Source organism: Aspergillus sclerotioniger (assembly GCF_003184525.1).
Source record: "Aspergillus sclerotioniger CBS 115572 chromosome Unknown BO94scaffold_15, whole genome shotgun sequence".
Classification (NCBI taxonomy): Eukaryota; Fungi; Ascomycota; class Eurotiomycetes; order Eurotiales; family Aspergillaceae; genus Aspergillus; species Aspergillus sclerotioniger.
In genome coordinates, this window is record NW_020291005.1 from 69,527 (window position 1) to 97,167 (window position 27,641).

The 27,641-nt window shown below is 50.0% G+C and overlaps 9 protein-coding genes across 9 annotated transcripts; 4 read left to right on the forward strand and 5 right to left on the reverse strand.

The window, feature by feature from the left end:
* Nucleotides 1-118: 118 nt before the first annotated feature.
* On the forward strand, nucleotides 119-1,960 carry pmp47 (putative peroxisomal membrane protein Pmp47). Its single transcript, XM_025609190.1, has 3 exons — nucleotides 119-708; nucleotides 763-1,496; nucleotides 1,555-1,960. Exons 1-3 carry the CDS (start codon nucleotides 587-589, stop codon nucleotides 1,671-1,673), a joined length of 975 nt encoding a protein of 324 aa, XP_025466921.1. The 5' UTR covers nucleotides 119-586; the 3' UTR covers nucleotides 1,674-1,960.
* Nucleotides 1,961-4,501: 2,541 nt separating this feature from the next.
* Nucleotides 4,502-7,789, forward strand: BO94DRAFT_585924 (WD repeat protein; the record flags this gene model as incomplete). Its single annotated transcript, XM_025615725.1, has 1 exon — nucleotides 4,502-7,789. One exon carries the CDS (start codon nucleotides 4,502-4,504, stop codon nucleotides 7,787-7,789), a length of 3,288 nt encoding a protein of 1,095 aa, XP_025466922.1.
* Nucleotides 7,790-7,916: 127 nt separating this feature from the next.
* BO94DRAFT_77911 (WW domain-containing protein) lies at nucleotides 7,917-9,075 on the forward strand. Its single transcript, XM_025617662.1, has 2 exons — nucleotides 7,917-8,129; nucleotides 8,190-9,075. The coding sequence occupies exons 1-2, from the start codon at nucleotides 8,044-8,046 to the stop codon at nucleotides 8,989-8,991; spliced, it is 888 nt and encodes a 295-aa protein (XP_025466923.1). The 5' UTR covers nucleotides 7,917-8,043; the 3' UTR covers nucleotides 8,992-9,075.
* Nucleotides 9,076-9,204: 129 nt separating this feature from the next.
* On the reverse strand, nucleotides 9,205-10,906 carry BO94DRAFT_77561 (uncharacterized protein). The gene is made up of 3 exons (XM_025617661.1): nucleotides 10,061-10,906; nucleotides 9,810-9,902; nucleotides 9,205-9,645 (listed from the first exon to the last, which is right to left on the reverse strand). The coding sequence occupies exons 1-3, from the start codon at nucleotides 10,542-10,544 to the stop codon at nucleotides 9,419-9,421; spliced, it is 804 nt and encodes a 267-aa protein (XP_025466924.1). The 5' UTR covers nucleotides 10,545-10,906; the 3' UTR covers nucleotides 9,205-9,418.
* Nucleotides 10,907-11,103: 197 nt separating this feature from the next.
* On the reverse strand, nucleotides 11,104-14,906 carry BO94DRAFT_556834 (putative AMP-binding enzyme; the record flags this gene model as incomplete). Its single annotated transcript, XM_025613894.1, has 5 exons — nucleotides 11,104-11,209; nucleotides 11,273-12,863; nucleotides 12,916-13,171; nucleotides 13,255-13,413; nucleotides 14,895-14,906. 5 exons carry the CDS (start codon nucleotides 14,904-14,906, stop codon nucleotides 11,104-11,106), a joined length of 2,124 nt encoding a protein of 707 aa, XP_025466925.1.
* Nucleotides 14,907-15,021: 115 nt separating this feature from the next.
* Nucleotides 15,022-17,702, reverse strand: BO94DRAFT_535499 (putative arginine transporter). The gene is made up of 2 exons (XM_025611794.1): nucleotides 17,088-17,702; nucleotides 15,022-16,990 (listed from the first exon to the last, which is right to left on the reverse strand). Exons 1-2 carry the CDS (start codon nucleotides 17,296-17,298, stop codon nucleotides 15,513-15,515), a joined length of 1,689 nt encoding a protein of 562 aa, XP_025466926.1. The 5' UTR covers nucleotides 17,299-17,702; the 3' UTR covers nucleotides 15,022-15,512.
* A 1,793-nt stretch (nucleotides 17,703-19,495) lies between these two features.
* Nucleotides 19,496-20,136, reverse strand: BO94DRAFT_585929 (MARVEL domain-containing protein; the record flags this gene model as incomplete). Its single annotated transcript, XM_025615726.1, has 3 exons — nucleotides 19,496-19,604; nucleotides 19,719-19,992; nucleotides 20,052-20,136. 3 exons carry the CDS (start codon nucleotides 20,134-20,136, stop codon nucleotides 19,496-19,498), a joined length of 468 nt encoding a protein of 155 aa, XP_025466927.1.
* Nucleotides 20,137-21,678: 1,542 nt separating this feature from the next.
* BO94DRAFT_535502 (O-acetylhomoserine aminocarboxypropyltransferase/cysteine synthase family protein) lies at nucleotides 21,679-23,729 on the forward strand. The gene is made up of 6 exons (XM_025611795.1): nucleotides 21,679-21,835; nucleotides 21,885-21,939; nucleotides 21,993-22,076; nucleotides 22,144-22,503; nucleotides 22,573-23,141; nucleotides 23,207-23,729. Exons 1-6 carry the CDS (start codon nucleotides 21,786-21,788, stop codon nucleotides 23,424-23,426), a joined length of 1,338 nt encoding a protein of 445 aa, XP_025466928.1. The 5' UTR covers nucleotides 21,679-21,785; the 3' UTR covers nucleotides 23,427-23,729.
* Nucleotides 23,730-24,524: 795 nt separating this feature from the next.
* BO94DRAFT_585931 (Nrd1 complex RNA-binding subunit) lies at nucleotides 24,525-27,504 on the reverse strand (the record flags this gene model as incomplete). The annotated part of the gene is made up of 8 exons (XM_025615727.1): nucleotides 24,525-24,829; nucleotides 24,901-25,105; nucleotides 25,175-25,343; nucleotides 25,402-25,435; nucleotides 25,598-26,551; nucleotides 26,642-26,780; nucleotides 27,056-27,301; nucleotides 27,385-27,504. The coding sequence occupies 8 exons, from the start codon at nucleotides 27,502-27,504 to the stop codon at nucleotides 24,525-24,527; spliced, it is 2,172 nt and encodes a 723-aa protein (XP_025466929.1).
* Nucleotides 27,505-27,641: the final 137 nt, after the last annotated feature.

Consider the following 27,641-nt stretch of genomic DNA (forward strand, 5'->3'; position numbering starts at 1 on the left):
TACTCACTGTTGACGAATAAGAACAAGCGTGGATGATGGTAGATACCTTCTCGGCCAAAGATAACACGTGAAGTAAGCCTCCCTTCACTGGCAGTTATTACCCCCTATTACTGTGTATAAGCTCGATTTAAACAAAGTGCCCCAAAAGAAATCAACACTTCATGTGGTATGCATGAGGTTGATCCGATCAGCTGATGAAGTTTCCCATCAGCCGAGGCACATGTTTCGGCAAACGTCATGAAAACCGTCATCCCCCATCCAGTGCCGAACCATTCTCGCACCCAACCTCGAAACAGCCCCCTCTATTTGTTGTAAGGTGTACCCACGTACATATTTCCCCTTCTTAACCCCCTCTTTGATCTCGCTCCTTCTTTTCCAAACCTTAAAACGGTCAATTGAGCATTGTTGGTTGTCAACTGTTATCCTGCCCTTTCACCCTCTCTTGTCAAAGCCGAATCGTTTGTATCCCACCTTGGAGGCACCGAGGTACCGAACCAGAATTAGGTACATGCGTACCTCAACAAAGTTCTCAGTGGCCTTTTTGATATACTACCCCTGCTAAACAAGGCGATATAACGCGCTATCCATGATGTCTCAGTCCAACACTGAAGGACAAAAGAAGGCGGTTGCGGCTGCGGCCCAGCAAAGTGACAATATGGCACACGCATTGGCAGGTGCCGGAGGGGGTATACTGTCGATGTTATTGACGTGCGGCAACACCTCCCGTTGTTAAAATAATTGTTGACATCCTATACGTTGTAGTTATCCGCTGATAACCCTCTCAACGAGAGCGCAAGTCGAGTCCAAGCGTGCGCATTCCACAACTTACGATGCTGTACGTCGCATTATTCAGAGAGAAGGAGTTTCTGGGCTTTATTCAGGCCTTGAATCTGCGCTTTTTGGCATCAGTGTCACTAATTTCGTATACTACTACTGGTATGAATGGACGCGTTCGGCCTTCGAGAAGGCAGCTATACGAGCGGGCCGGGCCTCCAAGAAGCTCACGACGTCCGAGTCCATGATTGCAGGGGCTATCGCTGGGAGTGCCACCGTCATGCTTACCAATCCTATCTGGGTTGTAAATACTCGAATGACGGCCCGCAAATCCGAGTTGGACCAGGAAGCATTGCCGGGGGCTCCCGCTAAAAAGTCGCAGGCCTCAACGATTGCCACCTTGATGGACTTGCTTCGACAGGAGGGTCCTAAGGCTCTTTTTGCCGGTGTTCTTCCAGCTCTTATATTGGTAATCAACCCAATTTTGCAGTATACGATCTTTGAACAATTGAAAAATATGCTGGAGCGCCGTAGACGCATGACGCCAAAGGATGCATTCTATCTTGGGGCTCTAGGTAAGGTACTAGCAACTTCGATTACGTATCCTTATATTACAGTCAAAAGCCGGATGCATGTCGCTAGTAAGGACGGCCCCAAGGAAAGTTTGAATGGAAGACTGAAGAGGATCATCAAAGAAGAGGGCTATGTGGGTTTGTACAAAGGTAAATTGATATTTAAAAATGCGGAACCCACGCAGAACTGAGCTAATATTGGCCACAGGCATTGGGCCAAAGGTCACACAAAGTGCAATTACTGCAGCATTCTTGTTTGCGTTCAAGGATGTCCTTTATGATTTTATGGTCTCAATTCGGAAGAGGAACCGGGAAATCTCCAGATAGAACGCTGTGGTACGGGCAAGCTTCGAAGGGGAATCATTGCAGAAGTTCTAGAGTAAGTGGTTGAAGCCAGATGTACCATGACTTATCTATATGCTGTGTGTCTTGGCCCAGACTCCCAAGTTCTTGCCTGTCATTGACTGTCTACTCCGTACATTTTACATATAGTGATTGTACTAGCAATCTTGTTCTTCGAAGCTTGCAGTACTACATCTAATGCTTAGACATATAGGCGGGCATGACTATATTCTTGAATTAAACTTCAAGTTGTCTACGGTATAACAAGAGGCTTCAGACTTACCTTAGATAAACGTAAGGGAAGAGCCAGTGTTCAAGTTGCTTAGAGCATCTGCCAGTAGTAACGCCTGTCAACCTCTATGAATAGTGAACGTAGGAACTCCACATACTCTGTCAAGTGAAGAGCAGCCGCGGCTCGTTTGTATAGCTAGCTGACATAATCAATAATATCGATAACGTAATCCACTACCGAGCCGCCACCTACTACCGAGCCGCCACCTCCGCTCCGATTTCCATGACTATGTTAGATTCAAGCACCGCTTTACCAACAAAACAATTGCATTTTTTATAAAACTAATTACTAGGTGGGTTAGGACATCTGACCCTAGTATGCCCCCGAATATGATAATTAGAACATTATGATGGCGCGCGTACGCGCGGTCCAACTGCAGGAAGCCCCGGATCCCTAGACACAGTATCTTGAGCTTCAATAACCTGATTCTCTTGCTGGAATCGCTCCTGGCCCTTCTGGATAGAAAGACCTTCTGTAGCAGTAAGCTGCTTAGTAGATAGCTTTCACTTTTAAAGCTTCTTCTTTTGTGCGGCTTATAGATCATGGTTTTCTTATGCTAAAATAGTAGCACTATTCATTGCTATCTTATATTCTTTAATAAGTTGATCTAGCGCAGCCTTTGTAGGAGAGGAAGGGCTCTGTGTACGCGCCCTAAGCAGCTTCTTAATTATAGATACTTGCTTCTCCAGCTGCCTGATAGTATAGGGTGTCTTAGGCACTAAACAAGTTGACCGGCTGCCTGGTGATGTTGGAGTACTTAATTGAATATTTAACTGACTGAGCACTTGCTTTAGATTATATGGAACTAGCCCAGTAGCAGAGAAATCACTGCAGATATTACCAGTAGTATAGATATCTATACACGCCTGAAGAAAAGCTTTAAGGAAGTTAAGCTTATTAATATAATTAAATCCAAGATATATCTACTTCTCCACTAAGCCTCCGTACGCATGTTTTAGCAGTAAAAAGCAGCCAACATTCAGAGATTATAGTAGATGTGAAGAATAAGCAGGCATACAGATAGAAATAATATTATTCTTATTACATATCTAGTTGAATTGAGATGTTAAATGACTGCCATGGCTATCAAGAACTAGGAGACAATATTTCCCAGTTATACAGCCAGTAATAGTAAAAATAAAGAGGTTTTGAAGCCAGTGAAGGCTTATTTCATCACTAGTCCAGCTATTAGGACTAACCTCAATCTTCCAGTCATGTGATAGATTGCTCTGATACCACCCCTTTATATAGACCTTCTTCTTAAAGATAATACATAGAGAAAGCACCCAACCAGAAGTATTTATATACTTAATTAAAGTAATCTAGTCCCAATTATCTGGCTGTACAAGACATGCTTTTCTATAGTAATCAGCTCTAGTAACTACTTGTGTAGTAGCTACTAGACCTATAACAAAGCCAGTCTTATCAAAGTTATAGATATCTTCCTGTGTAATCCCCTGTTACATTATAGTAATTTATACATGATTAAACCATTCTTGTATAATCTTAGAGTCCTTGTATTTAGCATGTTAATAATCATAGCATCAAGTATAGCAGGTTTTTAATTTATTGCGTCGTTTAACAAACTTAGAGACCCAGTTCTCTCCAACAGTTTGAATAGATGTAGTTCCATGTTTAGCAAGCAGAATATTAGCCATTTCTCATATATGAGATGGCCGGGGAGGTACTCCACAACAATCTAGTAATAAGATCCATTGTACAAGTGATTCCTCTTTATTTTGAGTCATTTTATAAGAGTTGGCGCGTGCTTCCTTGCGATAATTACGGCCATGAAGACAGTCCCGTAGAGTTGAACGTGGAACATTATAGACCCGCGCAGCTTTAGTAATTTGGGAGATTTGCTTGTTTTCTATAGCAGAGATTGCTAATAGAATCCTGCCTTCTTGCTCGACTAGATTTCTTGAATTTTGACGCGCTTTTGGAGGCATGGTTGGTGGTTGAATTGAGCGAGGATTTTAACCGGTGCCAAAAACGCGTGAGGTGGCGGCTCGGTAGTAGGTGGCGGCTCGGTAGTGGATTACGTTAACTAAATATGACATCGACCGCCTACTGTTTCGAGGTATAGAACACTTTACGTCCTGACACGATACAGCGCGTTCGCGCGTCACCAAGCAACTGTAGTACAGAGTACTAATTCTACTATTGCTTGTCCTCAACACTGAGGCTCCGGTGAGGCTCCGGTGAAGTCTGGGTGACTGGCGGTTGATCGAAGCTTTGATAGTTCTTATTGCCATTGTGTATTCGAGCTGCGCAGCGCTTTAGTGATCCCCACCAGGCTGTGAGAAGCTATGTGAGTTGCACCAGGCCCTCAAGAGTTTCCGATCTGACTTTCGAGATTTATGTTATAGCAGGAGCCTCTGTCCCTCTTCAGTCTGTGGTTAGTCCACTTGTATTCCTATACGGGCACTTTTTTTTTTGGCATATCTACTGGTCGACATGCCCGGACAAACTCTGTGTCTTGGTTTGGAATGCCTAGTTGAAGACAAAATATTTGTGCACAATGTCCCGTATATCCACACCACAAGGACCTGAGGACCTGTCTGTCATTGAGGAAGCCCAAGTCTTACTCTCCCACTTTATGAGAAACTCCTCGAGGGAAACACGGGGATCTCCAGCAGGGAATCGCAGCGATCAGGATTCTACTTCAGGGGAATGCGCCGGCCCTGAGAAATCCCTTTGGAAGAATGCTAGGAAGCATGATAGGTTAACTAGAACACCCATAGAGTCTAGGTCGCCATCAATAGCTGACGGAAAGCGCCGCCCGATATCCAGTGCACTGCGAACTCCTGATTCTTTGAACCCCTCCGAACAGAATAAGCGGAATACCCCATCATCACCTGGAGGTGGAGGTGGACGTGAGATACCAGGGGCTCGGCGCTCCAGGCGTACACGAACTGGACCAACCAACTATTACGATAAGACCAACTACTTAGGCTTCGGCTCTGATGAAGATGTTAGCGATAGTCACGCAAAGTCTTCACCCACCACATCCCGACAAACTAGGTTTTCTAGCAATACACCTGCATCAAAGCCCTCATCTTGTATCAATGATCGAAATGGGAAATCCCGTGTCATCTATTCTTCGCCTCATGTGCAGATTCTGAAGTCACCGTTTGAGTCATTGGATGATCTGGGAATCTTAGGGCGTGCATACTATTCTTCAGCACGTAGCCCAGCGGAGTACGCCAAAAAGTATCAGAGCAGTCCACCATCAGCAGATGAGATCCTTCATGTTGACTTCGACCAAACGGAAATGTCAGCTATCTTAGAATTGTTCTCATTTTTCGGGTTTCAGCCACCCGAAAGTTTGGACGTGGCGCTTTCGGATCAGATCATTCAGATTGCCTCTATATACGAAACACCTCGAAACATCTCGAAGAAGATTTGGCGGATATGCGAGCTTGCACAGATCTTATCAGATAATCGGGTTGAGGGTGTCGATGACAGCCATACCTGGCTGTCGACCTCGAAGCAAGACCAGAAAGACAAGAACAAGCGACAGACTAGACGCCTGGTCAGAAAGACATTGGGGCTGAGCAAGAGCAAGTACCACGATAGTGAACTGCTGTGTTCTGATAACAAACTCCGGAGATTATCGAGGTCTCTGCCATTCGCCTCGATACTTAGCCGACGTCGGTTTGATGATATAAACGCCTTTATTGACGATGCAAGGCAAGGGTCCCTTGCTTCTAGTTCTTGTTTCATCAAAGCTACTGCGTCGAATAGAGGATCTGTTGAGGTGGTCAGATCATTGAACAAAATCTTGCAGCGCCGTGAGTTGGGGGTCCGTGTAACTCGGCAGCTTTGCTCCACCATCAATGAAGACTTCAAGCTAGCAAAAACTTGGAAAGGTGCCTCGAATGATGTGATTGTCTTGGCTTGGGCACCTGATGGAACGCAATTTGCTGCAGGCGCAACTGCTCAATGTGACGAGCATAACCTGGAATATAACCGGAATAATAACCTGGTTGTAGGAGATGTGGTCAACAATCGTTTGACAGAATTGCCTGATCATTGGGTCTCTCGCCCCTCGGGAAGGGCTGCGACAAGTAGGACTGTGTATGACGATCGCCTCTGGATGAGCGTTACATCAATCGAGTGGTGGGACGATGCGCTCTTTACTGCTAGCTACGATAACACGGTAAAGATGTGGAATACTTCCAATCAAAACGCCTCATGTTTCAGAACGCTGCGGCATGACTCCAAAGTGGAAGTTATGGCCCGGTCGAACTTTGAAGGAAACTTACTAGCAACTGGCACGCGTTCAATAGGGCTATGGAGACTAGCAGATTCAATACACTCACTTCTAGAACTGCCCAGGGGGCGATCTAGAAAGGATAGGGAGTTGGTGCCCACCTCTTTAGCGTGGGGTGCCATCAAGGCGACTGGAAATATTCTACTTGCTGGGATGTGCGAAAGGGACGATGGCATGCCACAGACTGGACTCTTGGCGGGGTGGCATATAGGCGAGGCATCGACAACGCCTATGCAATTCTCCCCTAACTCTCAGAATATGTTTGACATCAAGTGGCATCCCACCTTACCGATCTTTGCAGCAGCAACATCGGTGGGTCATGGTCCGGTCAACAAGAATTCCAAGGAAACTAGATCTTTCGTCCGTCTATACCAACCTTTATCATCGAGAACTTGCACCATGGAGTTTGAGTGTCCGGCACTAGATATCAACGAAGTTAACATTTGTCCCAGGAACCCAAATTACGTGACTGCCAGTTGCACTGATGGCGTTACCTATGTCTGGGACCATCGGCGCCCTGATCATATTATTCACAAGCTGAGACATGGAGAGCCTTTGAACCAGGTAGACGAGACTATCAGCAGGGAGCAGGCAGATGTGGGTGTGAGAATAGCATTGTGGGGCGATAGAATCGATGAGTTCTATACCGGAGCCTCCGACGGTGTGTTGAAAAAATGGGATATCCTTAGAGCCCCGGAAAACGTGCTTGTACAAGATACGGCCAAATTTGAGGAAGAAATAATGTGTGGTGCCTTTTCAAAGGATAGGTCCAATCTTTTGATTGGTGATTCTGCCGGAGGTATTCATCTTTTGTCCCCGGGACCATTTTCGAGCACCGAAGGCCTTTCTATGGATTTCAAGCCTGCGTCCCAGCCTCAAATGCGACTTCATCGCGATGGGTATGGGTCTGGTCCTGAGTCAGGTATTAGAACAGGTGCAGAGCTACTGTCGTCTGGAAAGCTCGTCAGACATCCAATCTACGGAGTCGGACAAGGTCCGTGCTATGATGGTCCCTTTGCAGCTTGGGCCCGTCCGGAAGATACTCCTCCATATCAGATCGCGCGAACCCGGCTAAAAGACGAGGTACAGCTGCGGCAACTGCATGGTGTTCGCCCGGAATGCAGAATTGGGTTAGACCAGGTGTCCCAGGAAGATATCAAAGCACAGATCAAGCTTGCACACATTCGGAACCAGCAGCGGTATAATAACAAGAGGACACGTGAGGGGCTTGCAGATCCTGCCTGTGCCAGTGAAAGCTTCATCGACCTAGTCGACGACAGACACAGTCCCTCGCCGAGTTACTCCCATAGACCTAAACGCAGGATGGACGATATTCCGCCAGCATCGGGTGTCGAAGTCATTGATCTAACTGGGGACACTGACACGGAAGAGAACCCCGGCCCGAAGGCTGATATCCATTTCGCCGAATTCAAAACCGCCCTCGAAGAACTTGGGGAAGAACTTGAGGAAGACTTCTGGTGGCCGTCCAGTGGAACAATCGATGCCAACATTCAGGATGTGGACGGGGTCTAGTTGGAGCCAGACGAACGATTCGCATAAATGATGTCAACAGACCGCCGCCGGCCAATGACATCATGTGGCTGAGTAGCGCCACGGGGCATTGCTGGGCGTACTACTGCGTACCTTAGAACTACACATATTTCCGTCTATTTCCAGCTCTTCGAACGCTAGAGATTTGTTATACGTACTATCATTGCTGTGGTCCTGCTTTATCGCATACATATTCTTGTTCTTTTGCGATATCTTGAATTGTCACGCGAATCCACATGTCATTCGTTCCTCCTCCTGGCCCTCCAACTCCTTCGGTCCCTGAAGGATGGAAGGCTCAGTTCGATGACCGGTATAAGCAATGGTAAGTCTCATCCCTTTCACCCGAAATCTCTCCGACATGAAGCTCACGCCTCCTGTCAAGGTTTTATGTCAACCTGCGTACCGGCAAATCGCAATGGGAATGTCCCGAAGGGCTGGCTCATGCGGATAATGATGTGCAAGGATCACATAGTGGGCCGCCGCCATCCTATGAGGCCTCTGGTTCTGCTGATCGACTTGCTTTGGCTGCCGATGGTGATAGGAAACGACTGAACTCAGGGAATCCGTACCACCCATCGGAGTCTAGAGACAGTACGTTAGAGGGCGATGCTCGGCTAGCTGCTCAGTTACAGGCCGAAGAGGATGCTCGAGCTCGCCCAATAAGTCCAGCACAATCCGGTGCTGTGTCCAACTACTATACTGAGGGCCCTCGGGTGCAGTCTGCAGGGTATCAATCTCCCCAGGTCACGCCCCCCGGATCAAATCAGCAGCGCAACAGGGGCTTCTTCAGCAAGTTAATGGGAAGGAGCTCCGGTAGCAGCAGTGCGGGTTATGGGCGACCACAACAGTCCTATCGTTACCCTCAGGGCGGATACTCTGGCGGCTATCCCCCGCAGCAGGCAGGATATGGTTATCCTTCGTATCCGGCCCAAGGTAACTATCATGCTCCGCAGCAGCCGCAACAACAGCAACGGCGGAATCACGGGATGGGAACGGCAGGCGCTGCAGCGTTAGGGGTTGGCGGCGGTCTTCTCGGTGGCTTGTTACTGGCGGATGTCGCCGAAGACTTCTCGCATGATTTTGATTCCCCGCCTCCTCCCGACTTTGGAGGTGGTGATTTCGGAGACGGAGATTTCGGCGGCGGCGACGACTTCGGAGGGGGTGGCGATTTTGGCGATTTCTAGACCACTCTGCGACATTTTATGGGCATTGAGAGCCAAATAGCTGACGCCTTGTAATTCATTGTTTCTGTTGTATTTTAACCCCATTGTTTTCTTACTCCCTTGACGGTTTTACATGTTCTTTTGTGCAGACAGAACCATATCCAGAGCCAAATGTGATTTAATGTATTATGAAAATGCAGAAACGGAGCTTATCTTTCTACTCCTGTATTCGAATCGGGTGGTTATATCATCATCTTCCAATACTCGTGCAGTCTTCCCCTGATAAAAGAGGAGAGGCGCCTGGCATGCCTATATTGCATTTGCGGCCTTCCCGGTTAAATAAGGGGTTAGATACCATGACCGCCAGGCTAGATAAAAAAGACAACAGATGTGTCACAACACTGTTTCACATCCTTCTACCTCCTAGTTCCCGACACAAATGTTGGTCTTACCCCCTCCTCCGCGACGCACCCCCACTCTCCCTTCCAGTGGTCGCTCCACCAGACGTAGCAGCGGCTTCAGCACCAGGTGCGGGTCTAGGAGTCGCACCAGCCATCCACCCAGCCAGGTCGAAATTTCCAGGCGTTCCACCACCAGTCATAGCACTGCGAGTTGCTCCAGAAATGGGAGAAGAACGAGACTGTTTTTCGAACTCGGCGCGCATTTCGGGGTCCACTGAAAAGAAACAACCAGTTAGTAAGAAGTCTTATATATGGAGATGTATATTCGTATAGACTGAGAGGAAAAGAAAGAGAGAGACAAATCCGTGCAGATAGCCACAGAGAAAAGAGAATACCAGTTGGACAAACAGCCTAAAAGGAAACGGGGCAGCAACTTACTATTTTCCATTAACTTGGGCATTCCAAAAGTGAAACCCAGCGCGACCAAAGCCATCAAGATCATAGGATTCTTAAACAAAGCCATAGGAGAGACTAAAAGACATCAAACGAATCGTTAGTCAGTATGAATTCCTAGATGACAAGAAAAGAAAAGAAGGCAGAGGTAAGAAGGCACTCAATTGGCCAACACCCCTGTTGCCCATGCCATGCCATAAAATAATAAACAAAAGTTAAGGAAGAGAAGGACGTACATTTCGACCGTTCCTCATAGAAGCCTTTTCGGGCCATGACCTTCGCATCGACAGTCATATCGGAAGTGGCGGCGGTTGCATCGACGATGAATTTCTCTGCACCGCGATTGTCCCAGGGATTTCCGCGGAAGGTTTCCCAGATGCCGAGGAGGGAGCCATCGGCCGCAACATCGACGCGGAGAGGGGCGAAGACATACTCCGGGGAACGGATATCGAGCAGGTAGGATTCGGGCTTGGTGGAGGCGGGTAGGTGGTGGAAGAGGAAGGTCGCGGAGCGGGTGAGGGGTGCGGTGAGAATGCGGTGATTGTTCTCAGTAGTTGTGAGCGTGGTCAGGGTGGCATGGGTGCCGGCCGGGAGAATGTTGGGGTTGGGAAGGAGATTGGAAGGGGGGATGGTGATGGTGAGGGCGGAGGTCGCTAGTGCTGGGGTGGAGAGGAGGGCGACGAGGAAGAGGGAAAGGGAGGAGAGAGAGGGGATGTGCATGATGGCGAATGTCTTTCTTCCTCGTCGCGGGCAGGCGTGACACTGGAATCTGGATGGGCTGGGTCCGCAACGATTGCGGAGGCGGTTCGGTGGAGGTGAAGCTATTCCGACGGCTGAGCGCGGCGGCGCGCGTGCCAAGCGGCCGGCGAGCTCGGTTTAAAGTGCCCTCACCGCCGAGCGCCCTCGTATATCTTTGCTCGGGAAAAACCCACGCTTGTGTCATCTGCTAGCTTCTTCACACTAGTGACCACGGTGTCCATCTGGCTGAATCCAGCTAGTACAAGGCAGTGGCATGTTGTGTAATGGTGAGATATATTATATACTACTAACGGGGGCCGGGGCAAAGCCTATGCATGCATGACCTCTACTTCTGCCCTGAAATACGCCCAATGGTCTAGCCCTCAACCCCAGAGAATATAGACAGTGAAATGGTCAAAGAAGAGAGCGCTCGGCTATATGTACAGTGTGGGCTTGGATGCTGTTCGCCAGATTAGCTACTTCCATAGTGCCGGCCAGGAAGAAATGCATCCATAAGATGAAGGCGCCAATGCGGCCCTCTTCATAGCTTAGCCTTAGGAGCAGACTCTTCGGCCAACGCCTGGGCGTAAAGCTCATCCAAGAGCTGACGATACTTCTTCGTGGTTGGCGGACGCTTCAACTTCAGGCTATATGAAAGAGTTAGATTAGTACATGGGTTGCATAAGAAGAAAGGTAGAGAATTGTCTCACGTCGGTGTCAGCAAATTATTCTCAATCGTGAATGGGTCAATCATCAATGCGCAGTTCTTGACTTTCTCGTATCCTGCAAGTTTGTGCTTTTTTGCGACCCGATCGAGATCTTTCAAAACTGCTTTACGAATTTTGGTGTCGTCAAGAATCGATCCAATGCCCTCAATGTCTGTAGCATCGATGGTCCGACCGAGTACCTTGCTGGCAAAGGCAGCGAAAGTATCAGGCTGGACGCCGAAGATAGCCACCAGGAAAGTCTGGACGCTATCACCATGGACATAGCCCTGGGCAAAATAGCCCATCTCCGACATATAAACGCCCTCCAACCGTTCCGGAGAGATATATTCTCCCTGTGCCAGCTTCATCACATTCTTCCGGCGATCAATGATAATAATACGACCCATGTCATCAATGGTGCAGACATCACCGGTTCGGAACCATCCGTCTTCGGTCATCGCCTTGGCTGTCTCCTCAGGATCCTTGAAATACTCACGAAAAACGTTCGAACCTCGCAAAAGCAATTCGCCCCGAGGGTACGGCTTGTCATCAACGGAGTATTCCATATCAGGCAGAGACATCAAGCAAGCTTCCGTGCAAGGAACTAACCGACCACAGTTACCAGCGGTCAAGTCCGTAAGGGACTGAGCGCACGCCATGGCATATGTCTCAGTCAAACCATAGCCTTGAATGAGGTCCACGCCAAGAGCAACCCGGAGAAATTGATGAAGTGAAGGATCCAGAGGCGCCGAACCGGAGACCATCATTTTCGTACGCTCCAAGCCAATAGCAGCCGCAACCTTTTTGGCCCAGATGCGATCATACAGGGCATGCTTCGCAGTGGCCTTGCTAGGGTCAGGGTTCTTCAAGTTCGCGGTCTTGGTGGAGACAACATGTCTTGACAGCGCACCCCTGAAGCCAGGCTGCTCAATGGTTGAGGCACGAATGGCATTACCAAATCGGGTGTAAAGGCGCGGAACAGACATGAACCCGGTCGGCTTGAGCAGCTTCAGATCATCGACCAGCTCTAGGATGTTTCCGTGGAAATATCCGATCCGAGCCCCCGCCCAAAAGGCTGCATGTTCGGCCATCCGCGCGTAGATGTGGGCAAGCGGAAGGTAGGATGCCAACGTATCACCAGGGGTTTGCGTGATGATCATGAGTGCGGCTGAAGAGGCCGCCACAGCGTTCTCATGTGTCAGGACTACACCCTTCGGAGGGCCGGTGGTACCAGACGTATAGTTGATAGTGATGGTGTCAGAGGGCGATGGAGATTTACAAGGGCGATTCGCCGAAGCGCCCAGCTCTTCGACCTGGTCCATCGTGTAGATGGATACATCTTGCCCAGCAGCCACTGACTCGAGAAGGGCGCGCTTCGAGTGGCCAGTCTGTTCACCCCCGTCCAGGGGATCCAAGCTGACTATGATCTTCAGCTTGGGCAACTGGGGCTTCAACTTGAGCAATGTGGGAATATGTGGCAACGAGGTCACGACGCAGTGCAGATCCGCGTGGTTGATGATGTATTCTGTCGCATCTGGGGAAAGAACATCGTAGATGGAGACTGAAAACAAGCTTTGTGACATGCATGCGAGATCTAGAATGATAGATATCAGTATCGCGCCTGCCGAAAGGTCGGATTCACATACCAGTTAACTGCCACTCCGGGCGATTCTGACACCATAGCCCAATGCCATACTGACCAGGACGACTACATTCGTGTTTGTGATGTAGTTCCACTAGACCAGCGCCAAATGCAGCCCGTCGCTTTTGAACCGTCTGGTAGTCCATCCATTGATAAGGGCCGTAGGATTTGGTCGTGGGATCGTATGGGCGCCAACCCAGGCAGTGGTTCTTCGGCAATCGGTTTGCGGTGGACTCGAAGACCTCATGCGCGGTGAGAACCTGGGGAGTTGAAAGGTGTCAGAGACAATTAGATATGAAGCCATGCTATGGTGGCTATTTATCGGACATCTTTGAGAGCATACTTGCGGGTCCAGCGACTTCATGATGCCTTCCATCGAATTCCAAGCCCTGTAGACCTTACTCCGGCCAGGTTGTTCTGTTCCAGGCACTGCGACTGAGTACGGAGTGCCTTTGGGAGGGTCTTGTCGCAGCTCATTTGCGCGAGCGAGGTGGAGAGGTTCCTGGGAGAATAACATTGCGACGGGTATGATTTACAACTGGTGAAGATGGAGTTAATATTGCAAAATGGAATCGATGGTGCCGAAGAGACAGGAGGTCGGAAAGACGAAGCACCCGCCGCTTAGATGGGTCACTGACCATGCGATCAAGGAAAAAGGCGAATTCCAATCCCACCAGGAGACTCGAGTGTGGCGCGGGAGAGAAAGTTTGGGAATAGCAACGGGTGACCCAATGGTACGTGAAGAAGAGGGGAAAGATGGGGAAGAGGAAGGGGGGGAGGGAAAGTAAAACGGACAAAGATGCCTGGGTCCGACGAAACAGATATGGCAGGGAGGACGATGGAGGGACAGGAAGGCGTGCCTCCGCCTCTCTTTGGGATGTCCGGAGTCGTAGTAGGTAGTACTAAAGTACCTACCTAACCTAGTACCTAGTACTGGCTACTAATCCGAGGCAAGTACTTACTAAGTACTAGTACCAAGGGAGCAAGAGGACGGCCGCCGTGGGCCTCCGGAATGCGCCCAAAGGGCGGGCGCTGAGTGGTTGGCTCCCGTGCTGCCGCCACGCGACGTCAGGACCAAGTACCTCGGCACTTGCCTGTTGAGGACCCTCATCCCGGGGGGCCATATTGTGGGAAAAGTGTTGAACGGCGAAACATATGCCCCTTCGGGTTTACCCCGTCCCATAAATTTGGGTGGAATGAATTGACTCTGCCGCACATGCATCTAGTGTCTGCCTAAATACGATACAAGTAGTTATTCATGGAGTCTCGATAATCGATGGGCAGTCCTTCGGAGACACAGGTGTGAGGTGTGTCTCAAACTCCAGGTCGCTCTTCGGGCCCGGATGCGGGCACCCCCGGTGTACTCCGTAGAACACTAGGTAGATAGGACTAAGTACTAGTACTAGGTGTGTATCTATTCTTACCAATGGGCATTGTAATTCGTACAGCAGGGGAACTTGGGAACGGCCGGTCCCCACGCCGCCCCCCATGAAACATCCCGCAGAAGCCGTTCGTATACTCCGTATAAGTACCTCCATGACATCGTGCGCTGTCGATGGCTCATTTCAATGGCCCCACCCCAGCTCCCACGGCCTTTCATAGCTCCACAGATAGGTGGCTTAAACCATGGGCGTTAACGGGTTGTACGGACGATCGAGCGAGAGTCTTGTGATGATCTCAGCCAGCCGACACATTGACCATCTCACATGCTTGCTTTGCCGATGTTCACGGAAAAGAGAGTAAAAGGGAATCCGAAAGGTCCTCTGACCCGGGCTTGGCCCACTCCCATTTGTCTTGCATCCAGTCCATCTCGTCACTTCGATGCGTGCACATGTAGGTCCCATGTGAAGATCGAGGTCTCCGGATGGCGAAAACCTCCAACTGCCCTCACGACCTGCCCGAGGTCGATGCACTCTACGGTAATAACAAACACATGATTTTACTATACAGACATTTCCATAGCAAGCTTACTTAATCAACCACATGATACCACATACTGTGTAGAACACCACGTCAGTGGACTCGGCCGAGTCACCGCCACCGGCCGATCATCCATTACACAGTAGCCACGGGCAGGTCTGGAAAGGCTACGAACTCGACGTCAAAAGACTTACACAGAAGAAAGAAACGATATGCCATTAAGCGCAAACTTTCGATTCCAGGAAAGCTGGACCATAACCAGCCCAAGCAAGACGTTCAGCAGTAGAACCATTCACCAAACTCCGTGCCAATGCTGACATCCCAACATTTATACTGTACAAGAGGGCTCTACCAAAGAACCCAAAGTTATAGACAAAAGCCCTCTGAAGCAAGAGAAGATACCCCCGCCTAACCCTCATCCATCATCATCAGCTCATGCAGATCCGTCTCTTTTTTCAGCGACAGGCAACTGCTGTCCAAAAAAAATGTATATATGCATGAACCCCCACTTATATGCGCCACATGTATTAACAAGAGGGTTCGGGTGCAGTAGTATAACAAAACCCCTCTCAACGAACCGGAGGTATTGCGCAAAATTGAATAATAAAGTAAACGGTGGGAGCGGAAGGGAAAAAGCTGACCACAGGCCTGTACTAAAATGCCCAGTTGGTCCAGGCCATCTCAACCCAGGAACGAGTGGAAGAATTTCTGATGCCACTTTGTCGGAACCTCGGTCTCCCATGTTTCATTCTCGACTTCCAGGCGGCCTGTATCGATGTCGGCTTCAAGTGGGTGGACAAAGGATGTCCGGAAGTAGACCTTGTGGCCAATGTAGAGCACCACGAAGAGGATTAAGCTGATGTAAGCAATGAAGAAGTCTGTGACGTTGAAGCTGGTGATGAAGGATGTGAAACCTTGTGTAATGATGATTAGGACGTTGAAGAAAAGCCCATACCAAGAATAGTACGGCTGCCAGATGGCTTTATACGGAAGGGTATCACGAGAGATGTTGCGAGCCTTCAGGGCACGCATGAAAGCAAGATGGCAGCCGTTCAACGACGCCCAAGTAATGAATCCTGCCACACCCGCGATGTTGACAAGCCAGTTGAACACAGTGCTACCGGCGTTGGAGACATTCATGAAGCCAAGCAGACCAAATGCTGCCGTGAAGGCGACGCTGAAGTAAGGCACACCATTCTTGCTAGTCTTCTTGAACCAGCGCGGGGCAAACCCCTCCTGAGCCAAACCAAGTAAGATACGACTACCACTGTAAACATTCGAATTGGCGGCAGAAAGCACCACAGTCAAGAGAACGGCGTTAATGATATGGGGCAGGACTTTGACCCCTGCAAGCCTGGCCGCAATGACAAACGGTGACGAGTTGGCGTCGTTTCCATCCGTCAGAAGGTTCTCGTTGGTGTAGGGCACCAGGATACCGATAAAGAAGATGGTCAGGACGAAGAAGAACAGAATGCGATAGAAAGTCTTCCGAATAGCCGCAGGAACCGTTTTGCGAGGGTTTTCTGTCTCGGCCGCGGCGATACCGACCAACTCCGTTCCTTGGTATGAGAAGCCAGCCTGGATAAGGACTGACCAGAATCCAACGAACTTTGCCAACGAATCAGGGTGGACGCCTGAATAAGGAGCAAACGGCCCGGGGTGGACCCAATAGTGGAATCCGAGGTAGCCTTCGTCACCGGCGCCGGCGTCAATGCAGATTGCAAAAATCATAAAGCCAACAACGGTTATGACCTTGATGCTTGAGAGCCAAAACTCCAACTCGCCGTAGAAGCTGACAGGCAGGAAATTTAACAGTGTGATCACGACCCAGAATATGGCGATGAATATGGCGATATTGATTGAATCATCCCAGAATTGAATGATCAATCCGGTTGCTGTCAACTCGAGTGCGAAGGTGCTAGCCCAGGAAAACCAATAGATCCAACCCATAGCAAAGCCAAGACTAGGGTCCACTAGACGGGCAGCGTAGGCCGTGAACGCTCCGGGAATCGGGATGTAGGTCGCGATTTCCCCTAAGGATGTCATAACCGAATAGACGATCGTACCGACAAAGATGTAGGCGATGAGGGCACCAACAGGACCTCCCTCGGCAACAGCAGTACCACTACCAATGAACAGACCGGTACCGATGGTACCACCTATAGATTGAATGAGCACGCTGTCTCCGGAAGTCATATCCATGGCAAAGAAGAAAGGCGAAACTCAGGCGGAGGACGTAGACAATCAGCAACTCACCAATGGCAATCATTTGCAGGTGTCTGCTTTTCAGCTTCCGCTTGAGATCTGGCATCGGGTTCGACTCGCGACTGGCGCCATGCTTCTCACAATCGATGTCATTCAAGTCCGATGAAGGGTTCATGGACTGAACTTGGACGGTCTCTTCAGGCACCATCTTGCCCTTTTCCCCCTCGGCGGACGTGCAGTTGACCTTGTTCCCGAAGGCCATGTTAGACCCTCAGTGGCCCCAATGTTGAGGATGTTCGTGTCCTCAAGATAGGAGTGTCAGACGTACAAGTTCTAGGGTCGGGAAAGGGCGCAAAAAGTCAAATTGCGGAAAAGAAGGAAAAAGGAAGCTCGCCGCCAGTACTGTCTCCACCGGAACACGGTTCGATTGAGTCACCAAAACTCGGATCCGTCCAGGACTCTAGCTTCTTATAAGCGGACTCTTCTGTCGCCTCTCGGGGAAACCGCTAAGATGAATCAATCCACCTTGGATTAAGGTACGCGGGCTGAGAAGCATCGATATTAGATAGTTAGGTATGTCTATTATTCTTGTCGTACCTGGTCGACTGATCCTCCTGCCGAAGATAAGAGAGGCGACGAATGACGACAATAGTGAATATAATCGAATTATGTTTTCGAACCCGAAAAAAATCTTATGTAAAAGGAACAGTCAAGATGAGGGGGTCGATGGGGAGTTACCGCGCCGGATGCAACCTCGCGCAGAGTCCAGGTTGGAACGCCCCAGACGAGTCAAACGACTACATCCATCGATGACGATAACGACGTGAATGTGTTGCAAATGCTATGGCGGAAAAAAGGGCTCATTGCTTTCTGACTTCTTTTTGCTCTGCCTTTATTTGAGATGTCCGGGCATCGGCCATCGGCCACTGACCTCTTTAAGGTACGGAGAACGGAGTATCCATGGTGATTTGTGCGTGCCACTCGACCGCACTAAAACCCCTCCTCCATCGTGGGTGCCCCCATCCACGGCGGGCAACCTTGAAACCAACTCTGAAAAGGCTTGAAGAGGCGATGGGCGGCGAATGGCTGCCTGTTCCAGGTTTTGCCCAGCAACCACGCCGTCCGGCGATGTGGGGCCCTTGATAGGGAGTCCCGGGCGGAGGCAGAGTTTTTCTCTCGTAACGCGTGCTGCGGCTCCAGCTTGGCCTTGCATTCGTCCCAGCGAGGTCGCGTGGTGGCGAGGAATAATCTACGGCAACAGTAAGTACTATGTAGTAATTTAATCGAGCTATGAAAGGCAGTCACGATTGCCACGTTGTTCGTTACATAGTACTCCGTCCCGCATTAGGGTTGATGCTTCAATCTTTCAATATCCACGATTAACTAAATGTACTCTACCACAGTAAAAGATTCATTATCCACCAAGCTGGGGACGCGTCTATTATTACTACTAATACTAATATTAGTACTATGATAGTCCAGAGCCAATCGGCGACATCCGACATCCGACATCCAACTCGGCCAGCCCTACTCCGTACCCAGCAGATCTTTCTTCGAATTGTCTTTCTGGAACATTGGACTGGCGGATATCCGCGGTGCAACGAGTCGAACCACGGGCCATGCTCTCAATAAGATCATCGGCACGTACATATGCCGTATCTCAGTCAACGCATCGTTCAACATGCTTGATTCCTTCCAATGGAAAATCAATCCTCGGTTCATCATGCGGGAATTCACTAATCTACAATGAGTCAATGACACAAATCACGATACATGCATTAGTTCACTAAAAAGCTTATCCCAGCTCGACGTGCGGTGGATTTTCCTGTGGATCGAATGTAGGCAAAGCTAATTTGTTGGAAGATGGAGAACCCTAAACATTAAGCTAGTAAGGCGGAACATGCTCACCAGTAACCTACGGGTTTATATAGTGGTCGCGCGGCTGATTCCGTGATACTATGTTTCTGACTGTCTGACATCTCTGGTCTTGTCCTGTTCAAATTGGAACCTGTGTGGCTATAAAAGGTGAAAGAAAGGCAATTCCTTATGGATGACAACCCTCAAGCTATCAAACACCATAATATGCAAACACGAGCAGAGGGTGGTGATGGTAATATGAACAAATGAACCCCTCCGGGCAGCTAGTAAGACAAATGGGTATTCTGCTGCGCAAGCCAAAGCACACCTGTAGACAGCCGATTCCTCATTCACTCTTCCTTTGTCAGTCTGATATCAAAGGCCATCCGTTATCATTATTCTCATTGTCGTCATCATCGGGTGCTCTTGGAAAAAACTGAAGAAGCAGTCGCGCCCCAAAAAGATATATAATGTGACGTCATCATTATACATCAGCTATCAAAACTTCCACTGCTTTGAATCGAATAGTCGTGTCAAAATCTGAAAAAAAAGGGAAGAAAAGAAAAGAAAATATTTCATGGAACCGCCCCTATCAACTTCATTTAGACCCCAGCGTGGGTATCAGCATTAGGGGTGGGCTTCATACTAGGGCTCGACCGGGAACGCGATGCACCGAGGACAGCGACAACGCTGGTAGCTAGAAATAATACCCTATGTGATTCATGTCAGCACCGCGCTTGACATTTGCTTTATGCCCAACACACAGTGCTGGATCACTGCACTAAAGTGATATAGATGACACCATCAATCAGGCTGAAGACCTACCACTCGAATGCCCCAAACACGGTCGCGGCCTGTAGTGCCCGACAACGACTCCAGTGACAATATTCTGCGGCTGGGAGGTAAACACCCAGGGCAATGAACCCTGCAAACCAGAATATCATGGTAATAACTTCGACGGCCGGAATGACGAGTCGGTGCGCCAACTGGGGAAAGAACATCGGCGCTAGGGCAAGGTAAGGTGTAGCAATGAAGGCCGTCCATATCCCATTGAAGAGCATAAAATTAACAGTATCACTATAGGTGAACCAATTGATGTCTGCCAAATGTCAGCTACTATGAATTGCCCATTTTGAAGTATAAATAAGCTGAACCAACAGTATGCGGTTAGACCAAGGACAATTATTGCAAAGATGGCTTGGATTACCCGTACGGGATAGATCCAAGGAAAATTCGCAGTCATGATGGTTGTAAGGTTTCACGGTAGTAATAATAGTAGTTGTCCTATTCTTGTTGTTCTTAATCACAGAGGCTGCAGTTCTTTCTGCTGTCTTCATAATATGGATCAGCTAGCGCACAGGACAAGGACTAGTGTAAGGACCACGGGAATGAATGGCTTTTATATATGCATGGTCAACATGAACTAATTATATGAGCACACGGCATCTGAATATGGGAGATCATCTGCTGTTACACAGGTGGATGCTGTTTCACGCTCTCAAGCCAATGTGTGCTTGAGGCTATGACGTGGGTGAATGGCCTGACAGGTGGTGACTGACTGACCTTGTATACCCCTGGCTCGGCTTGTTATTTATTGAAACTCTGAGGTGCTCGCATTCCACACAAATGCTGACTGCAGAATTTCTGGGGGGTGTCGAGGGAGCTGGATGGAGCAGTAACAGAGATGCAAAGATTCTCTCAGACCGCTAGTTGAGTTGGCAGAGTCGGAGCTGCTGCCTGTCTACCTAGGTACCGACACAGCAAAGTCATCTGGGAAGGAAAAACATTCGTCACCCGAGGTGCCATCTCGTGTTGGACCCTTTTGATTCGCAGCGCCTGCATCATCGTCTGCAGATCCCGACGGGTTAACGAAGCCAAAACATGGGAATCTCAGCGCGACCTCCAACCGCCTGCACAATGGACAGGCTGCCCTATGACGGCTAGTGCCTCGGCCCAGCGGCTAGCGGGGATTGGTGTCCGGGCTGAAGCCAAGAGGAGGCGATGATCTCATGGGATGGTTTTAAATAGAAGAGAAGGGGAAAAACAAAATAGGGTGGAACTGTCTGCCTAGATCGTTGGCGTTGGACACACAGAAGGCATGCCACCTTGACCCTGTGGGCACACATGACGTCCATGCCAAGACCCCCAATAGTTGTGAGAATTATAGGCAGGGCAACGTTGAATCAAGCTACTATGTACGATCGCTTGAGATCTGAGATAGGGCGCCGTTGACAAGATGAGATCGGAATGCCTTCGATGGACGGACTCTGATTTCTAGAGTCTAGTTTCTGGAGCCACTCTGTAGGTACCTAACTCTGATGCAGTACACCTGATTGGGAGAGTTATTGCATTTACCTGTAAGCCCAAATAGTAAGTACTTGGTACTAGTAGGTACCCATAGTAGTAATATGTAGTATGGAGTACTACTAGTAGATATGCTACCATATTATGGTTCAGGATGTGGGCCTTGGTCATTAGCGTCAGGAGTAATCGAGCATGTACCACTACCTGGAGAGAGATATAACGTATACCACTGTCAGTTTTAACATCATCACAGCCTCAATTGCTGATAGTTTTTCAATAAAGGAGACGCAAAGAGAGACAGGGAAATAAATAAAATAAAAAAGAGAGACAAAGTCAATGGCTCAACAATCAGAAAATACGAGCCTCAAGAAGAGGAGAGTGAACGAAGGCGGGAGAGGTTCCCCTCCCTCCCCCGCCTTTCCTCTTTGTTCTGAACGATCAATCACGCCATAGTCGCCTCCAATTGCCTGGCGGGTGGTATAGACGATGTAAATCATCCTTCTCAGGGACTAGAGGCTCTCCTTACTTTACTCGTTGCTCTCTCTACCCTTTCTCTTAGCTGATGCCATACTAGCTGAGATCTCCGCCATGTCCGAATCAGAGCGACCTCACTTCGAGACTCTCCAGCTTCATGCGGGGTATGTATTATACGCCTCTTATTAGAGCTGAAATTAAGCCGTGCCCAAGTCAGGAGCCGGATCCCACAACCAAATCTCGGGCAGTTCCAATCTATGCGACCACAGTGAGTTTGTTCATATGCATCAAAGAACCATTCGTCCCTGATGTTTCCCATAGTCATACGCCTTCAATGACTCCGCGCATGGCGCCAGGCTCTTTGGCCTCAAAGAGTTTGGCAATATTTACAGCCGGATTATGAATGTATGTCCCACTTCTCCCTGAGTTGTGGATCAGAAGATAGTACTAATTGCGCACCTGCCCCACGAAGCCGACGGTTGATGTCTTCGAGAAGCGTATTGCTGCCCTTGAAGGTGGTGCCGCGGCCGTCGCAGCCTCTTCTGGCCAGGCAGCGCAATTCATGGCCATCTCGGCTCTTGCCCATGCTGGCGACAACATCGTGTCCACCAGTAACTTGTATGGTGGCACTTATAACCAGTTCAAAGTTCTCTTTCCTCGTTTCGGGATCAAAACCAAATTTGTCCAAGGAGACAGTCCAGAGGATATAGCCGCAGCCATTGACGACCGTACCAAGGCCGTCTATGTTGAAACGATCGGGAACCCTCGGTATAATGTACCCGACTTTGAAGCCATCGCAAGAGTCGCTCATGAAAAAGGTATACCACTGGTGGTAAGTGGATAGCATAGTACAGGATTATACACGCGAGGAGAATTCGTAGCTTACATGGGAACTGCATAGGTCGACAACACATTCGGAGCTGGTGGATATTTCTGCCGTCCCATCGAGCACGGTGCTGATATTGTTGTACATAGCGCCACCAAGTGGATTGGCGGCCATGGCACTACAATTGCGGGGATTGTTGTTGACAGTGGGAAGTTCGACTGGGGCAAAAATGCGGCACGTTTCCCACAATTCGTCGAGCCCTCTGAAGGCTATCATGGTCTGAAATTCTGGGAAACCTTTGGCTCCATTGCCTTTGCCATTCGTGTGCGGGTGGAGATCCTCCGTGACCTTGGACCAGCTCTGAATCCGTTTGCTGCGCAACAGCTCCTGCTCGGGATCGAGACCTTGAGTTTGCGCGCTGAGAGACACGCAAGCAATGCCATAACGCTAGCGAACTGGCTCCTCAAGAATGAAAACGTTTCCTGGGTCTCATATCCTGGTTTGGAGGACCACCTTAGTCACGAGACCGCTAAGCGTTACCTCAAGCATGGATTTGGTGGTGTCCTATCCTTTGGGGTCAAGGGAGGCGCTGCCGCTGGCGCTCAGGTAGTCGATGGCTTTAAGTTAATTTCCAATCTTGCCAAGTAGGTTTGCCCGGCGCCTACGGTGGTTCTACTAAACATGCTCAGACACTGACTGGTCCTGGTAGTGTTGGCGACTCGAAGACCCTTGCCATTCATCCCTGGTCGACGACTCATGAACAACTTACCGAACAGGAACGTCTCGACTCAGGAGTCACTGAGGATGGAATCCGCATCTCGGTTGGTACCGAGCATATTGACGATATCATTGCTGATTTTAAGCAATCTTTCAAGGCTGCCAGTGCCCTATCGACCACGCCTAGTGATGGTACATGGTCACCCGAATAGCTTACTGACACAGGAGGCTTGCTATACCCCTAGGCTACAGGGGAAGTGAACGTGAAGAATGGAACGTGCAAGAGACTACATGCGGACACTGGAAGAACCAACGCATAGGCGCAGTAATGAAGTATGATCGCTGACCCACGACACATTGGATGTATGGGATACCCCGAGAGCATCGGTATTAAAGAGCGGTAATTTAACATGCTTGCATTTTGTAATCAATGGCTATACATCCTATATACCGATGGCTCGTAGGTGTAGCTGAATACACGGATTCAAGGTGACAGACAAAACGTGTCAGAGGTGTGGACGAATCGCCGATGGGGCAAGTGGCTGTAAACATACTTGAATGCAGACATTGAATTGACGATCACCCGACCTACCTATCGACCTACTATCTACCTTTCAAGACTGCCACAGCAAACCTGAGGTCATCCCTACGATACAATACAAGTAAGTGATTTAGAGCCCGGAAATTCGTGAATGAAGAGAGAAAGAAAGAGTTCAACTATGCACAGGAAGGAAAGAAGCGCTTGACTTGATCGAGGAGCACAAGCAGGTATTCGTGAACTAGCTCTTAAATTTAGGGGAAGGTAGCAAGACGCAGAAAATGAAACATCGAATCACAGAGCCACCGGATTCCAAGTAGAGCTGAGCAGAGTGCAGATACAGGGAGATAGCGAAAACAAGAAGAGGTGGAGGAAAACCAGAAAAAGAGATATAGGTTGTGAAGCCAGAAGCGAGTATACGAGCCAGCGAACTTCAGTCCACTCACTTTTCCGACAGTTGCAATTGCTGGGCCGTCTAAACGACGATTGAAACAACAGAGACGTGGGGGAGAATGTGGAGCCACGTGGAAGATGCCGTGCTGTTGACCCGCCCGAAGAAATGCCCACTCATAAAGCGCATGCCTTCCGCTAAACAATGAATACGAAAGCGCCAACGCCGATTTTTGGGGTGCGTGAACAAATTTACATGAGAAATTTGGTTGGCAAAGAAGTGAAGAAGGAACAAAGATGAAGGAGAAACATTGGTATCAAAACAAGGGAAGAACAAGATGGGTGACGAGCAATTGTGGATTGTCGCTGCAATAGCATCGTTCTAGTTGCCTCCTTGGCCAGGAGGGGGCGGTTGTGCGACACCCCCCGATGCCCCGGCTTGTGCTCCTCCCATCATGAAGCCGGGAGGGAACATGGGCATACCGGGAAACGAGAAGCCGAAGCCAGGCACGGCGGGCGGCACTCCGACATTGTTGGCATTGGGAATGTCCCGCTCCACCGAACCACCAAGGCCCATCCCAGTTGGGGGTCCTTCGCGTTCCGGACGACGGAATCGGTCCTGCTGTGAGCGGGACGAGACCGGTCCACGTTTGCCGCCAGTGTCGGTCGCAATCCTTCTGCTGATAGCTGTTTTCGAAGCAAAAGTAGACGGTCAGTTTCAAGGCAAACGAGCCGAGAAGGTTGGGGAGCCAACGAACCTTTGGAAGAGACCCCAGCACCAATCTCGATGTCGGGCTCTTCGACGACCATTCCGGTCTCAATCGGCCTTCCACCAGTTCCGCCGTACTCCGCAGTGAGCATCCATTTGCGATCCGCCTCCGTCAGTCTTTCGACTGGGATCACACTGATACCCGTTTGGTAATCGCTGCAATCACGGGGGCCGAATCCCACACCCCATCGGGTCTAGAGGATGAGTTAGATGCCATCCTGCGGTGGCTAAGATTGACAAAGTGGAAACGGAAGGGGGCTTACCCTCAGTTGCATGTCGCCGGCCTTGTAGGATTCCATTCCGTCTCGAGCACTAACAGCATCTTGCCGGCTAATCATCTTGATGAAAGCATGGCGCTTGTCGATGTTGACTATGCAAGTCTGGACTATGCCGAACTTGCTGAAGAGAGAGCGGAGATGCGCTTCCGATGACCTAAAAAACATGTTAATAAACAGCCCACTGGTTGCATGGGTGAAAGAGAGGAACTTACGTGACACCACCAACGAAAAGAGTTCGGCTCAGGACTATACAACAGACGGTTAGCAACCAAGGACTTCCAAACGTTGCAATGGAGGTATGCGCGTGACAAACCTTTGATGTTCCCTTGACCAATTGAATAATCCCATTCAATAAACTTGGGGCCGGGAGGAGGCAAGGTTGGATCCTTACGAGGCGGGGAAGGGGACCGGCGACGACGTCCGGGGGGCTGCGCTGGCGATACTCGTTGCCTCGGCGGCCACGCGGATCCCCGCCGCGGCGACCGGGCGAATCGCCATGGTACTCACCGTAGACGGGGCTGTCCCGACGGCGTGGAGGAGAGGCTTCACGACGACGGTCCCAGCCGGGGGAGCGAGAGCGGCGACGGTACTGGCCGGGGGGAGAGCGCATGTAGTCCCGATCGCGCTCGCGGTCCCGGTCGAACTCACGTGATTGGGGGTCGGGATGGGCGCCCCAGGCGGTGCCGACAGGCTGGCCCGGCAGGTTGAACGGCGGAGCCTGGCCCGGGTTCATCCCCCCCATGTTGGCGGCATTGGACAGGCTCAGGATTTGCAGCGCCGTTGCCCACTGCTCTTGCGGGATGCCCTGAGCGGCCAGCAATTGCAGGAGCTGGAGCTGCTGCTGCAGAGCATCTGGCCCGATCGGGGCACTCGGCTGGGCCGGAGCTGCAGTCGCCTGCGGCAGTAGCGCGGCCAGTGGGTTCTGCGCTGCAGTCAACGGGTTTGGAGTGTGGTTTTGGCTCTGAGTCTGCGGCGGCACCAAAGCCGGATTCGGAGCAACATTACTCAAGCCCGCGAACGGCGTCGCCATGCTTCCAGCGGCAGCGGCAGCAGCATAGGGGTTTACACCAGCCTGCCCATTCTGGGGGTGTGAAGCCTGGTCTACGGATGACGACGCGGGCTGCGGAACCGTACCCTGCTGGTTTAAGGCATTAAGAGGGTTAGCTTGCGCTGCCACGGCCGGTGCAGCCGGGGCCGTGGTGTTCTGCTTGGCCATGTCTGCCAACGCCTTCAGAATACTCGAGGTATCCGGCGTCTGTTGAGCAGAGCTGGAGGCGCCGTTCAGCGCCGGCTGCTGCTGCAGACCTCCCAGCGGAACGTAGTTGGGGGCGGGGGAGCCTTCAGGAGTGGTGGATTCAACATCTGAAGGGAAAGGAGTGGCACAACGGTTAGATACTTTGCGCTCACAGTGGATTCCAGGTGAAGAAGCTCGGCTTAACCATGCTGACATACCAGGGAATGTGAGCTGGAGGGGGATATCTTGCTTACTTTGCGATGGGGGTGCGTTTAATTTGTCTTTGAACGACGCAAGCATTGGAGCAGGGAATGTATAGCCCCGTTCCCAGATGTCGACCAGTTTCTTGATTTTTTCCTATATGAAAAGGGAGTCATATACGTAAGTTGGACTATTCGTCACCAGACAACGGCGGAAAGAAAAATAATGAGGCAGAGAGAGGGGGAACATAGCGGCCACGGGTACTATGCAGGGCAGTTTGGGCTATACAGCGGGAGATACGTAGATCAACTCTTAGAGCAGGCCACCCCGGGAATTTCAGTGTAGAACCCGGTTTCCTATCGGCCCTTTGCTTGCCCGTGACCACTGTGAAGGTTTGATGATATGATATGCGTATTGCATCTAGAGCGTACCTTTTGATCTTCAGGAGCGTTGTTTATGATGTCCGTCATGAGGACGGGTAGTAATTCGGTCACTCTGTTGACACCAGCGGCGAACGTCCCATCGGGAGCAGCATTACCGGATGGTTGCCCTGCCTTGCGCGCTGCTTCTACCCACTGTCGAGTTACAGAGTCTACGACATAGAGTACGCCCAATTTGTGTGTTCCTGGTGCCTTCTTGAAGTGTGTGTAGATCTTCTGGATGAGAACGGATTCATTCTGTGATGGGGAAAGGATCAGAGGTTAGCGTACGACTCTATCTCGAAGGATCGGTTGAAAGGGAGGGTAGCGGAATGTAATACCTGGACATTTGCGGTGCAAAGCGACGTGATACTGTTGATCTTAGAGCCTGAAACACCCGGAGGCTTGAGTGCAAGCATTGACTGGAGATAGTTGTCCAGTTCTGCTACAGCAGACGACATGGTGATTGTGTTTTGAGGTGTTCTGACCCGAATCCAGTACGGAGAGAGCAGGATACACGCAGAAGTTTCTGTTAAGACTATCGCTTCAAGTATATGGTAAATGCGACCGGATAGTACCAGGTTCCCAATAAGCTGTT

Excerpts from the sequence above, each read along its gene's own strand:
- pmp47 (XM_025609190.1), top strand. The coding sequence starts at position 587 with ATGATGTCTCAGTCCAACACTGAAGGACAAAAGAAGGCGGTTGCGGCT. Across the intron at positions 709-762 it reads ATACTGTCGATGTTATTGAC|TTATCCGCTGATAACCCTCT; the intron begins GTGCGGCAACAC and ends TATACGTTGTAG. Across the intron at positions 1,497-1,554 it reads CTATGTGGGTTTGTACAAAG|GCATTGGGCCAAAGGTCACA; the intron begins GTAAATTGATAT and ends TATTGGCCACAG.
- BO94DRAFT_77911 (XM_025617662.1), top strand. The coding sequence starts at position 8,044 with ATGTCATTCGTTCCTCCTCCTGGCCCTCCAACTCCTTCGGTCCCTGAA. Across the intron at positions 8,130-8,189 it reads GATGACCGGTATAAGCAATG|GTTTTATGTCAACCTGCGTA; the intron begins GTAAGTCTCATC and ends CCTCCTGTCAAG.
- BO94DRAFT_77561 (XM_025617661.1), bottom strand. The coding sequence starts at position 10,544 with ATGCACATCCCCTCTCTCTCCTCCCTTTCCCTCTTCCTCGTCGCCCTC. Across the intron at positions 9,903-10,060 it reads CTATGAGGAACGGTCGAAAT|TCTCTCCTATGGCTTTGTTT; the intron begins GTACGTCCTTCT and ends GATGTCTTTTAG. Across the intron at positions 9,646-9,809 it reads GCCCAAGTTAATGGAAAATA|TGGACCCCGAAATGCGCGCC; the intron begins GTAAGTTGCTGC and ends GTTTCTTTTCAG.
- BO94DRAFT_535499 (XM_025611794.1), bottom strand. The coding sequence starts at position 17,298 with ATGGCCTTCGGGAACAAGGTCAACTGCACGTCCGCCGAGGGGGAAAAG. Across the intron at positions 16,991-17,087 it reads CCTGCAAATGATTGCCATTG|GTGGTACCATCGGTACCGGT; the intron begins GTGAGTTGCTGA and ends TTCAATCTATAG.
- BO94DRAFT_535502 (XM_025611795.1), top strand. The coding sequence starts at position 21,786 with ATGTCCGAATCAGAGCGACCTCACTTCGAGACTCTCCAGCTTCATGCG. Across the intron at positions 22,504-22,572 it reads AAAAAGGTATACCACTGGTG|GTCGACAACACATTCGGAGC; the intron begins GTAAGTGGATAG and ends GGAACTGCATAG. Across the intron at positions 23,142-23,206 it reads TTAATTTCCAATCTTGCCAA|TGTTGGCGACTCGAAGACCC; the intron begins GTAGGTTTGCCC and ends TGGTCCTGGTAG.